Source organism: Amphibalanus amphitrite, unplaced genomic scaffold (genome assembly GCF_019059575.1).
Source record: "Amphibalanus amphitrite isolate SeventyFive unplaced genomic scaffold, NRLGWU_Aamphi_draft 000638F_arrow, whole genome shotgun sequence".
NCBI classification, from domain to species: domain Eukaryota; kingdom Metazoa; phylum Arthropoda; class Thecostraca; order Balanomorpha; family Balanidae; genus Amphibalanus; species Amphibalanus amphitrite.
In genome coordinates this window covers 337,086-350,557 of record NW_024882132.1, presented here as the reverse complement: position 1 = coordinate 350,557, position 13,472 = coordinate 337,086, and the positions used below count along the sequence as shown (strand labels likewise).

The 13,472-nt window shown below is 53.9% G+C and overlaps 1 protein-coding gene across 2 annotated transcripts; it reads right to left on the bottom strand.

Moving 5' to 3' along the window:
* Nucleotides 1-236: 236 nt before the first annotated feature.
* Nucleotides 237-13,414, bottom strand: LOC122363751 (fatty-acid amide hydrolase 1-like). Of its 2 annotated transcripts, none has more exons than XM_043333359.1 (13): nucleotides 13,311-13,414; nucleotides 11,174-11,576; nucleotides 10,830-11,033; nucleotides 10,133-10,189; nucleotides 9,732-9,958; nucleotides 9,122-9,328; nucleotides 8,708-8,748; nucleotides 8,286-8,422; nucleotides 3,890-4,110; nucleotides 3,438-3,565; nucleotides 2,656-2,817; nucleotides 1,459-1,598; nucleotides 237-1,053 (listed from the first exon to the last, which is right to left on the bottom strand). In XM_043333359.1, the coding sequence occupies exons 2-13, from the start codon at nucleotides 11,291-11,293 to the stop codon at nucleotides 925-927; spliced, it is 1,773 nt and encodes a 590-aa protein (XP_043189294.1). In that variant the 5' UTR covers nucleotides 11,294-11,576; nucleotides 13,311-13,414; the 3' UTR covers nucleotides 237-924. The 2 variants fall into 2 exon arrangements, with proteins under 2 accessions (XP_043189294.1, XP_043189293.1); XM_043333358.1 differs by lacking the exon at nucleotides 13,311-13,414 and adding an exon at nucleotides 12,392-12,763.
* Between the last annotated feature and the right edge of the window lie 58 nt (nucleotides 13,415-13,472).

The following is a 13,472-nucleotide window of genomic DNA, read 5'->3' as shown; positions in this document are numbered from 1 at the left end:
AAAATGGGACCGATAGCGGCCGTCGTATCATTACTGTGCCATACACATCAAAATACTGCTATTCCCTGCTTTTTCTTTGATTTCGCTCATATTTTTTTCTTTTTACCAAGCGTCACCGATTGTATAAATTCACCCGTTCTTGGTAGCTCATTTAATTAGCCATTGGGCTTGGCTCAGCACATTGCACAGCTCAGCTCATTTGGTTATAGTTATGTGTGAAAAAGAAGGTTGTTAAATCGGTTTCCGTTGTATTCGGTCACTAGGTTCTTTCCTAAAGCATTGTTTCAAGTTCCTGTTCTTTTTAAGTACCTACCCTGGAGAACGAAATGCACCACTACTACCATGAAGCATCAGATGCATCGCAACATCGGTACACAAGCATGAAAATAAGGCACTGTTTGCCAGGTTAACATCTTAAAAGGCGTTTCAAACCACCCAAAGCGTTAGTGTCACATAGCCGTCACATTGTGATAAGCTCGAAGGCACCGCTGCTCAGCCGTCGAGCAGCTGATATTGTGACACGAAAATCCCCAGGCCAACCCAGAGTGGCAGTCACATAGTATTTAATCCCAACACCCTAACAGCCTTCTAGCAGGGCCAAAGCGCCATGCGGAAATGCACGGTTAACTACCACGTCGCCCTAGCAAAAATCCTTCATGGCTTAGGCGCGGCGTAACATTCAGGAACCCCTTTCTGTTGAAATCTAACTACGCTGACCAAAGTGATATGCTGCTCTCATTCTCGCCAGTTCCCTGCGCCCCGGAACGGAAAGGCTTCTCTCCAGCAGGCCGCACGGAAGACGCTTTTTTCTACACGTGGTGTCCTGTCTATGGGCTCTAGCTACTATCTACAAGTACTGGTCAGTGCGAGTGTGTCAGGGTCTGTCCGTGGTGATCCCGGGTTCACTGTGGCGGGGCGGCGGGTTCACGTTTTGCGGTAGTGTTTTTCGATGGCGCGCTCTATGTCGCACATGCCGGCCAGGAGCTGCTCCTCCATCCAGGGCAGGGCGGCCACCTGGACGCCGAGCGGCTGGCCCAGCGCGCCGCGGGACGCCTGTGGATAGACAGAGGTACTCAGTACAGTACTTAGTACTCGGTACTGACGGCTGGCCCAGCGCGCCCCGGGACGCCTGTGGATAGACAGAGAGAGGTACCTTAGTACTCGGTACCTACTGACGGCTGGCCAGGCGCGCCGCGGGACGCCTGTGGATAGACAGAGGTACTCAGTACAGTACTTAGTACTCGTACTAACTGCTGGCCCAGCGCGCCGCGGGACGCATGCAGACACAGAAACAGACAGCGCGCTGTCTGCAGCGCTGACAGCCCGCTGCAGCGGGCGACTCACTACCAAGTGCTGGCGGCTGACCCACACAAAACTGCTGCAGTATAGCACACTGCGGCACAGTCCGCCCGGATGTCCACACCCCCGGGCGGCGCTCTGGGAGCTGCCGGTACTCACGTCCTTGAACCACTGTAGCTCGACGCTGGGCGTGGGGTAATGCTCGAGCGCGGCCTGGTCCTCCTCCGTCTCGCGGTCCACCGTCAGGATCCCCGCCGGGAAGTTCAGCATGTTCATAAGCATCGTGTACAGGCCGCCCACTGCGGAAGGTCGGGACACAGACCCCGGGTAAATCGCCAGTACCGGTGGACTGGTGGGTGCACCAGTCGGGACTACACCACACCGCACTACTCGGCAGTGGCGTTGACGTGAAATTACAACCAGTATAACGCCTTTTGGGGCGACTAACGGAGCGAGCGAGAGGGTGGGTCTTGCACGTGCGAACTTGCGAGGGGGTACCTCCAACTGACTTGTGCACGGCACCCTACTAACCGGTCTCTAGCGATGTGCCAAATTTGAGCACAATCGGCCCAGCCGTTCTCGAGATCTGGAAGCGGCACCCTGCACGTGCGCACGTGCAGAAAGGGTCCCAACTGACTTGTGCACGGCACCCTACTAACTGGTCCCTAACCGTGTACCAAATTTGAGCGCCATCGGTCCAGCCGTTCTCGAGATCTGGAAACGCCCCCTGCACGTGCGCACGTGCAGCAGCACCCCAACTCTGGCACATGGATATGCAGTGCCTACTAGTGGGTGCCTACCTACATGTCAACTTTTAGCGCAATCGGCCAAGTAGTTACCGAGATATTGCAACAATTACCAAACTGACACCTCTTCGTTTTGCACGTGGCACGTGCATAAGGGGTCACCCACATGCATCGGGAATAGTCCAATACTTGGTAGAAGGAATGAAGCTACCCTACAAAAATTACCGCGTGTAAATCGGTCAAGTGGTTGCTGAGATATAAGCCTCGCAAAAGCGTCCGCACGGCCGGCCGGACGGCCGCTCATACTCAGAAATTTCCGTTAATCTAAGTAAAGACTCCGCTCGCTTCGCTCGCTCTGTAACGAATTCAACGGTCGGAATGGAGCATTGCGATTCATGGTCTCTTAGCTCACTGAGAAGACATGGAAGCGGGGAGAAGCACGGCCAATGAATTGACGATCGTAAGCGGGTTGAATGCCAATCTGCTCTGAAAACTCTCCTCCTTCCAGCGCTATCAAACATGGAGCAGATGGAGTTCTCATTCCGCTGTTTTCCGCGATTGGACATAGCGTGCCCACTAGTTTTACTGCGCCCTGCCCCATGAAGCTCACTGATCAGCTCGGAGACCCTGTGGCGGGGCGGCGGCGGGCAGGCGAAGCCGGGCAGCAGCAGCAGGTCGAGTCGCGCCGCGCGCCACCTGGTGACGGTGCGCTGCACGTACTGATCCTGAGCGGCGCGCAACACTACCGCCTGCTCCGGGTCGGCCGTCCACGCTGAGGGTGCACGGACGGCGTGTCAGGTGAAATATCAGACCCGGCATCACTCTGAGTGTAGCGTGAAAATTATAACAGGGTCTCGTGACGAGTGTGACTGTAATTCATTAAAGAAAAACATTCTAAGGTCAACTTCTACCTGAAAGGAACACGATTCAGTGACAAGCATGAGACAACTGACACCGTTCCGTGCTTCTATCCTCAGGATACAGAAATCCTTCTCCACGCCACAACCTCCTCCGGGCTGGACAAGCAACTTTATCTCATGCGGGCTGCTCCCTTGGAGCGGCACCGCTGCTCCTGAGGGAGCGCACCCCGTAGCCGGGTGCAGTGAGTGCCTTGGGGCTGGGTGGCCTGTCCTTGGACGGGCTCAGCCCCGGCGACTCACTAGGGTGCCTGCCCAGACCAATGTCTCCCCCTATATCCTATCATCCTCCCGGCTCTGAAATGGTCTCATTGGACCGAAAGGGCCTAACCCAACAAAACAAACAAAACAAACGAGACAACTGACTGACACCTACTCAGCATATGGAACAGTTAAATGAGATTACTCGCAGCTTCCCCGGAGTCTGTTCAGTCTGCCCGCGACCCCCCGACCCCCATTACGCCTGTGCGCCGACCTCTGAGCCGTGTGGGCAGGTAGCGGAAGTGTCTGTCGGTGGCCCAGCGCAGCAGGCGCCGCAGCCAGTGGGGCAGCTTCAGCAGCGTGATCAGCGTGCCGATACACACGTCCACCTCCTCGTCAGCCCTGCAGAGGCGCGCACAGGGTCAGCTGCCGGCCCGGCGGGGACGGATCGACTAACGGCACAGGCCCGGGTGTGAGGCACTCGTGATAGCAAACAAACGAACCGTCAATACCCGACAGCGGGCGTCCAACGATGTAGTGAAGGACATGACTGTCTCATAGGTAATCACTACTCGCGGGGATGATACTTTTCAGACCACGACGAAACATTGACGAACAAACGTCTGGACAATACTGCGTTTCAGCGCGATAAATCTACGTGAACACATTTAAATGGCATACGAGTCCCACCCCGGCGGGCGGACCGGCCGGTGCCCTCCTACTCACACCGCTCGGAGGAGGTGGGCGCCGTTGTCGGGCTGGACGGTCTCCATGAACAGCTGGGCCTCGGCCGGCCCGCAGTCGAGCTGGAACGGGACCAGCTCCATGCCGGCCGCCTCCAGCGCCGACACCGTCTCAGTGATCACGCGCCGCACGCCGGGCGTCACCGGACAGAACGGCAGCTCCGACAGGTAGCCCACGCGCCACGGACGGCCCGCAGACTCCAGCTGTGAGGGACGGGTACATAGTCTGGTCAGGGCAGCTCCGACAGGTAGCCCACGCGCCACAGACGGCCCGCAGACTCCAGCTGTGAGGGACGGGTACATAGTCTGGTCAGGGCAGCTCCGACAGGTAGCCCACGCGCCACGGACGGCCCGCAGACTCCAGCTGTGAGGGACGGGTACATAGTCTGGTCAGGGCACCTCCGACAGGTAGCCCACGCGCCACGGACGGCCCGCAGACTCCAGCTATGGAGGGACGGGGCCAGACGACATCAAGAGACCCATTTTAACAGACTTGAAGAGACCCGCCACAATTTGGAATAACAGTTGAGCGGCGTATAAGAACTGGAACCCGTGCAGCTCTGATTCCACAGACTAAGATGAATATTGTGTGCTTCTGGGATAGGCTCAAGAATATTGCCGACACTCTCAAGCAGCCCTATTGCGACTCCTTGTATGTACCCACCATTTCTTGTCAGATGACCCTGTACGCACAGTTTCTTTTCAGTGGACCCCGTACGCACCGTTTGGTTCCCGAGGACCCTGAGTACGCACCGTTTGGTTCCAGAGGACCCTAGTGTGTAGTATGTACGCACCGTTTGGTTCCCGAGGACCCTAGTGTGTAGTGTGTACGCACCGTTTGGTTCCCGAGGACCCTAGTGTGTAGTGTGTACGCACCGTTTGGTTCCCGAGGACCCTAGTGTGTAGTGTGTACGCACCGTTTGGTTCCCGAGGACCCTCCCCTGTGTAGGGGAGGTTGGGGTAATTTGGCCGCTTTTTTTTAGAAAACGATATAACTTAAAATTGACGACACATTTCTGCATTTTTTCAACGCTGGCAGGTGTCGCATTCATTTTACTTTACTGGACAGTGAACTTGAAATGATAGAGCAATTACTGATATTGAAATTGTGACGTATCGCAAAGGTCTGCAAGGCGGCCAAATTGCCCCACTAGCAGGGTTATTTGGCCGGGGTGTGGGGCAATTTGGCCGGTGTTAGTTTGCGGTCAGGATTCTCTGTTATATTGCGAGTCAGCTTCAGATTCAGCAGTGACGTGTGTCCTATGACCCATTTGCCGCATTTTGGAGGTTGGCTCAGGGGTCACAGGGGTCAAAATAGACAAATTAGCAGCTCTAGATGCGAAGACAGTTTTTTACGAATAACTTTTGAAGTAATCAAGCTAGGCCAAAACTTCGAGTACCATCGTAATTCTCTCGTCAGTCCGCATCGAAAGATATATGTGTTGACCTTGAGAAGTCAAGGTCAAAGGTTGACCTCAGGTCACGTTACAGCAGGTCGCTTGACCTCAAGGTCACGTGATTTCAAGGTCATCATGCATATCATTCGATGGCCTTGGCGAGCTGAACAGAATGAGACCATTTGTGCGGCTGTACCATTTTTATGTAAGGATTTATTAGCAAAAAACGTTTGGTAACCTTTGATGACGTCACATGCTCTTACAGTTGGCCACTGGCGGTCGCAGGGGGGGGCCACGGGGGCCATGGCCCCCCCTTTGGTGCTGAAAGGTGGGGCCATACTATCTTTTGGCCCCACCTTTCAGATCAAACAAAAGTCCTAGAAAAGCTTTTCGTATGTTTCATTTTCTTTCTTGGGCAATCAAAAGACGTAAATTTCACTCATAAGTGGGCTCAGTTTCGCATTCTGTCAATTTGGCGGTCAGCGTCGCTGGCACCGGTTCACGAGTATGGCCGGATCTTATATGGAATATCAGCGTGGGTTTACTTGAGGCTCTCGTAGGCCCAGCATTCAGCAATGGCTGGCATGAGACCCTCTTCGGCAGTGGCGGGTGGGCCCTGCTAAAGGAGATTGGCTCCAAGACACTAAAGTAAGACCTCATGGGTTGGTGCTGTGCACCTCAGAAGCCCGGTGGTGACGCCGTATGCCGGCTTGGTTTAGCGTGGGACCTACGGGGCTTGCATAGAGTTTGCATGAGCTAGTATGTAATCTCAGAGGCATGTGTGTAATGTGTACACAGTGGCGGTCGCGGGGGGCCGGGGGGGGGGGCATCAGGGCAATGCCCCCAAAGGTCAATAAAGGGGGCCATCATATCATTTGCCCCCCTCAAACAACCAATGGGCCCCCATATAGGTGTATGGGGCCCTGACAATTATTCGATCGTCACGAGGCTAAAAAAACCACGTCCAGCTCCCACACCGGTCTTTGAACGTCCTACACTGACCTCTGAGGGAACTTCAGTGGCGGTCAAGCGCCCACGTTGACCGCTAAGAGCCTACATCAACCTCTGAGGCCCCACATCTGGCCTATGAGGGCCCCTAACCGGCCTCAGGGGTCCCAACCGGCGTCTCAGGGTCTCACACCGGTCTCTGGTGGCCTTATTTCTGTCTCTGGTGTCCCAAGACGAACCTTTAGGTGCCAAAAAGGGCCCCGCACTGGCTGCTGAAGACCCGATGCCGGCCTCTAAGGGTCTGCATTGGCCTCTGAGGAGGGCCCATCTTGGCCTTTGAGGGCCCTCTGCTGGCCTCTGGGGTCCAACGACGGCTCATGCCGGTCTTTTAGGGCCCCACGCTGACCTCTGAGGGCCCATGCTGGCCTGTAATGAGTAAGGACCCACATTAGCCTCTGAGAGCCCAACTCGGTCTCTGATGGTCTCAAACTACTGGCCTTTGTAGTTTGCAGGCCCTGTACTGGTCTCTGAGGACCCTAAACTAGCCTCTACATGAAAACATACATGGGTGGGTTTCTGAAGATCAGAGGGCTCACGCAGTCTCCGGCACAGCCTTACGTTGGTCCTGATCGAGATTGCTTTACGTCCTGATGGTCCCGCGCTGATTCCCTCATATTTCGAGGTCGGGACCCCATGAGCCGGTGTGGGTCCTGGGGCTGGCAGAGACTGATGAAGTCCTTAGGGCTCAGGGCCAGTCTTTTTAGCAGTAGGACTAGGCAGGTTGAGTGAGCCCCAACAGAGCCGTTGCGAAGCCCCGCAGGAGTCGCGCGCGGCCCTCAGATGCCAATTCTGAAAGCTCGGAACCTGTGGGGGTCTCCAGAGGCCGGTGTACCTACTCTCTCCCGCCGCCACACAAGTAGGTACCTATATGGGTAAATGTCATAGTCTAAAAATGCTCTCTGGGTTTCACATGCTTGTTCAAAGCAAGAGGTATCTGTACTTTTAAGCATGATGTATCTGTACTTTTCCGAATTGTTTTATAGTGGTAAGGTCATTAATCCGCGTGCCTGACCTTCCAGTATACCTATGCTACACCGATCCGTCGTCATGGACGGTGCAGCGGCCCGACCGGTGGGCACACCGTGAGACGGTAAATGGAACTGGTGATTTTGCCTTAAATTGAGCTCAAAGATTTCACGCAAGAATGAGATGGATGAAGCATAAGTAATGCCAACTGTGCGGCGCCTCGTGGACGTAAAAAACTAGCCGATCACCCCCCACCACTCCCGGTGACGGATAAATGTTATGTCCCGCGAGTGTGACTTTGGCCCCCCCTTTTGCTAGCGGCTGCGACCGCCAGTGCAGTTGGCCAATCGGAAGTAAGGCATCAAAGTAGTCAAAGTTGGTCATGAATAATGTCATTTATGGTACAATTGACCATGAAAACTCGGCCGTCCCAGCATAGTGACCATGAGCGCACCGGCGAAGTTGCCCCGCTAGTCGCGGCCAAATTGCCCCATATTGCCATTCTGAAATTGTTTGTCTATAAAGTCATCACGGCTATACGGAATTAGATAAAATTGCTCTTGAAACCGCTGAACACCCCCAAGAATGGTGCTATAATGTCTGAATTCGTTTTTAGCCCGAATACTACATGTTATACAACTTTGTAAACAGAAGTAAAAGTTACCGTTTTCTAATGAAATTAACGTTTTATTAATTTTGATTAAAACTACGAGGGGCAAAGTCTTGACATTTGCCCTCCAGTTATTTCTACCTATGACAAATGAAAAGAGACTAGAGTTATTTCACTCACTTTTATTAGACATCGTACAGGTGGGGGCGGCCAATTTACACCACCGGCCAAATTACCCCACTCTCCCCTACTTACCGATTCGTTCCAGAGGACCCTGTGTAGAGTGTACTTACCGTTTCGTTCCAGAGGACCCTGTGTAGAGTGTACTTACCGATTCGTTCCAGAGGACCCTGTAGTGTGTACTTACCGATTCTTTCCAGAGGACCCTGTGTACTTACCGTTTCGTTCCAGAGGACCCTGGGCAGCAGCGGGTCCAGTCGGTACATGTCGGCGCCGGGCAGCGGCGTGGTGATGAGACGCAGCACGCGCCGCACGTCGGACGGCTCGCGGGCCAGGAAGCCGACGGTGGTGCGGACTGAGGGCGACACGGCCGGGGGGGGGGGGGCGGTCACACGGCACCAGGCACGAACAACAAAGGCGGGTACAGATGACGAAACGGAAACGACCGACCACCTCCAGAAACTCGGCAAAATTATACCAAAATAATGACAGATTTTAGTGAAAACGATACTTGGGCATTTGGACTTTGTGCTGCAGCTTGTTAGCACATTGTCCAACTTTCAAACGAACTATCTGACACTTTTTGTAACGGTATAATGACGATCGTCAAAGAAGAAAGAAGAACACGAGTCATACTCACTGCCAGTGGTAGCCGGCATCACCGATCGCAGGCCGCTGGAGCTGCCGGGGAGAGGAGGACAGCCGTCAGCGGCGCCAATCAGTGAAGTAGGTGGATCACAGCAACACCACCATCTTGGTAATAACATCTATCTATAAATGTTATACAATTCAAGGACATCAACATCAGAAAATATCCAGAAAAAGGAAAGTGAATAGTTGAGCGTGATTAATCATCTTTACCAGCATATTTTTATCACCTTCCTTTCACTATCCTGATCCCTGTTTCGTCTCAGCCTCACTGAACTCTCATTGCCCCGACAGAAGGGAAGGGCCCGGCTCCTCCTCTGGACACCCCACCCTCCCTGGACCCCGCCCGTACCTGACGCGTCCACGGAGTCAGCTGACCCATCCCGCCCGCTACAGCCCGCGGTACCTGACGCGTCCGCAGGTGGGCTTGAAGCCGCAGCAGCCGCTGAAGAGCGCCGGCACGCGCGCGCTGCCGCCAATGTCGGAGCCCAGGCCGAGCGGCGAGCCGCCGGCGGCCACCAGGACGGCCTCGCCGCCCGACGAGCCGCCCGGCACCCGCGCCGGGTCACGGATGTTGGTCGTGACGCCCCACACCGGGTTACTGCAGCCGAAACTGGCGGACAGACAGACAGAGCTCGTATGAAACGGGCGGACAGATGGAGCTAGCATGGAACGGGCGGACCGACGGACAGCGCTCATAATATGACACTGGCGGGCAGACAGCGCTCATATGAAAGGGAGGACGGACGGACAGCGCTCATGTGAAACGGATGAAATAACACAGCAAACCAAATGGAGACCGATGTCTGTCTCAATGAACTGACAGAACCGAAGTGATGGCTGTGCATGCAGACAAGAGGCCGTATCTACACCGCTCGTCGTTTACGAGTCGGCAGTAGCTGGGTAGGTCAAAACCTGCAAAAGCATCTGAAATGCTGTGTAGTGTATGTGGACAGTTTGAATATGTACAGTGTACTAGCAGGCATCAGCAACTTTATCCCAAACGCCACCCTCACCTTAGCATGGTCTGCGGCACGTTGGTCTTGCAGAACGGCACTGCGCCCAGGTCAATGAACGTCTGGACCAGCGGCGCGTTACTGGCGGCCGGCCTGTCCAGGTACTTGGCCAGCCCGAGCGTCGAGTCAAACCCCTCCAGGTCTATGGAGTCCTTGACGCTGATGGGTACGCCGTGCAGCGGGCCTCGCTTGGACTCTGGCAGGGCGTCCAGCGCCGCCGCCCGCTCCTGTCGGCGGCGGCCGCAAGACGTTAGCAATGTTCATTTCCACAGTAGGCTGAATGGTGAATACGTACGGCGGACAAGAATCGACCAAATAAGCGTTGAGACAAAACAATGGAAGAAGAGCAAAATGTCTGTCTTTTCATCTGCGATCAGGATAATGAAGTCAGCGTTACTTACATCAGCGTTCAGCACAAACTCAGTAACGCAGTTGTAGAGCTTGGTGACTTCCAGGGCCTGCAACATTAAAACAAAATGACAACACCAATATAACAGGACTCGGTGTTCGCTTTCGGACGTGATGGCAAACATTATCACATATTAAGCTTGGAAGAGAATCCGTGATCAGAAAAAAACGAAATGTTGCAGCAAGCACCCAACCATATGACTGTCCAACATTGGCCGGGAGGGCCCGGTACAATACTGACTGTCCTACCTTAGCTTGGTACAGTCCCGGCACAAACCTAACTGCCCCAGTGTCCCCACCCTGGCCTGGTAGGCCCGGTACAATCCCGACTGTTCCACCTTGACCTGGTAGGCCCGGCACAATTCAGTGTCTAATCTTGGCTTGTTTAATCTTGTACAACCTCAACTGTCCCAATGTCCCCAGCTTGCCTGGCCCGAAAGAATTCCGACTGTCCCACCTTGGCCCGGTACCATCCCAACTATCCCAACTGTCCCACATTGGCCTGGTAGGTCCGGTACAATCCCAACCGTCCACGTGCCCCACCTTGACCCGGTACAATCCCAACTATCCCACCTTGGCCCGGCACCATCCCAACTGTCCCACCTTGGCCCTGTACCATCCCAACTGCCCCAGCTGTCCCACCTTGGCCTGGTAGGTCCAGTACCATCCCAACTGCCCCAGTGTCCCCACCTTGGCCTGGTAGGCCCGCAGCGCCTCTGTGGCGGTGATTTTGCCGCTCTGCAGCTGCTCGATGAGCTGGGCCAGCGGCAGCTCCACAATCAGCTGGCGCCGCACGGTCATCAGCTGACCGCCGGTGGTCAGCTGTTGGGTCAGCAGCTGCCGCCGGTGACGCTCCAGGTCCAGCCGGCGCCGCACCCGCTCGTAGTACTCGGACTGAAACGACGGCGATAGATATTGATGATATATAAAATCAAACGAGTGTCACATTAGTGGAACAGTCCCATCAGGAAATGGCACACATCTCGCACGTACACTGCACGCCCGAGTCGAACGACCGGCGCCGTGGACCTCACCTTGACCGAGTGTCCTTTTCTGAGCCACCAGAGCAGCGCGACGGCCGACACGGTCCCACAGGCGACCCCGACCGCCCGGCCGTCCACGTCGCCGGCTGATGGAAGCCAGTGAGCCGACATCGCTCACACTGGGGAGCGGTCCCTGGTGCCGCAGCAGCCACCGGAGCACAGTCACTGGTGTTACAGCAGCCACCCGAGCACAGTCACTGGAGCTACAGCAGCCACCGGAGCACCGTCACTGGAGTACCGTCACTGGAGCAAATGTCAGCAGTCACTGGAGCTACAGCAGCCACCGGAGCGCCGTCACCGGAGCGCCGTCACTGGGGAGCGGCCGGCATCGTCCGCCGTCCGTCCGTGTCTACTGGTGCAGTGCAGACGCAGCCCGGGTCATCGCTCACCCGGACTGAAAACAAAACATAGCAACACAGAGATTACCACAGGTCAATAAACAGCATCATCAGCAGCAATCGGCAGTCCTGGTGAGCGCATTAGGAGAGCCTTAGAATGGATTAATAATGATAAAAATGACACCAGGACACGTGTCATAAAGCGAGTCCGTAACTTATGCCGGTTTTTGGTTTTGTATTGCAAGTGCATGTGAAGCGATGACGATATTTTGAATCGTTAAATCTATTTATCTTGCAAGCAAGAACAGAAGGGAGAAGGGGAAATACATGTATCGCCTCACATGCGCTTGCAAGTTGCAATACAAGCCCAAAAACCGGCGTAAGTTACGGACTCGCTTTATGAAGCGAGGCCCAGGACACGCGTCATCAATGAACGAATCACTGACCACTTGAGTGGATTGCATCATTGGGCGATTAACTCAACGGTGATTTCAGAAAGGACATTAGGCAGAGGATCGATTATGATTGAGCAATAAATATTTCGAGTAGGTTAGGATGACTCTTGTCTTATCATACCTACTTATATGCATGGTCACAATGCAGTGAATTGCGAGCCCTTCGGTCTGATGGCACGAGCAGGGTTATACGTGTTCTGCAACATCGACCCGTGTGCTTGCAATATGAATACCACACGGATAGATCTATGGGCAGTGGCGTAGGCAGCATATACAAACAAGTCCCACAAGATGCGCGGTTCAAGTGCGTTTTACATCAGTCGGCCTGCTGGATGTTGCGGAAGGGGCGTGCTGTTTGCTATCCAACTCTCGGATCGAGGAGCTGCTGATAGTCCAGGCCACGTTCAATTAATTACCCCATATTTGTCACGAATTTTCCGTTTTTATCAAAATGTCGGCTAAACTGTGTTCTCTTGACTTTTGATATGATTTGCCTCCCGATTTGCTGTTCGACTGAGTTTAGATGCATGTTTTGTCTGTCTATCATTCTTCCCGTCCCTTCCGGCCGGCCGGCGCTCAGCCGCCCGAGCCTTGTGGGACCATGTGCGGGCCACACACGTCACCGTCCTGGGCCGACGGCCGCGTTCAACTTCAAAGCCGATCAGTGGTTCGACGAGTGTCGCCAGGGAGAGGACCCTGCTATCCTGACATGGAGAAAGCAATCAGTGATGGTTGATTTTGGGTATTAGTAGAGCAGACGTCACACGAAGGTTTTCCAACCAAGGAGAGGTGCTATGCCTGGAGATACTTCTTTCTAACAAAACCTAAACAAACCTAACCTAACCTGACCTAACCTAGCGGCTAACCTACAACCTACAACCTACAAACCTACAACCTAAAAACCTTCAACCTACAACCTACAAACCTACAGCGCCTCTCCTCAGTTGGAAAACCTTTGTGTGACGTCTGCTCTACTAATGCCCATATTTCTGGGGAGCATTCCGGTCTAGGGGTAGGTAAGTTACTCGCCAGTTGCCTCTAGATTCGGCCATCCGGGTTCGATTACCAGGCAATGCACGTGGCATTGCCGCTACCTGAACGCTTGGAACAGCGTGAGAGTTCCGGTTAGGGCCTTGGTCCACTGGATGTAGTGCTTAACCCAAACCAACCAACCAAGCCCATATTTAAAAAAAAATGAATGTTGCTCAATGCTCATTTCAACTTCTCAATTCACATCCCACACTGACACACCCTACTCAATTCAAATTTGTGCCTTATTTACCTGGCAGTGTAGCCAGCAGTTGTTAAATAGCGAATACATATACTTATACTTACAAAGTCAATATGACTTTTTGCAGAAGATAAACACTTAATTCAAAATAACGAATATGTCTTCTACGATGCTGTACGTTCATTACTTTTAGCTTTTTTTGTGTTGTAGATAGTTTGAAACTAGTGCGCTACGTTTGAAGCAATTGGTAGCTAATGCTACCAGAT

Coding starts and splice junctions, on each gene's coding strand:
- LOC122363751 (XM_043333359.1), bottom strand. CDS start 11,293: ATGTCGGCTCACTGGCTTCCATCAGCCGGCGACGTGGACGGCCGGGCG. Junction 10,190..10,829: donor TGCGGGCCTACCAGGCCAAG/GTGGGGACACTG, acceptor TTAATGTTGCAG/GCCCTGGAAGTCACCAAGCT. Junction 3,566..3,889: donor GCCCACCTCCTCCGAGCGGT/GTGAGTAGGAGG, acceptor GCGCCTCTGCAG/GGCTGACGAGGAGGTGGACG.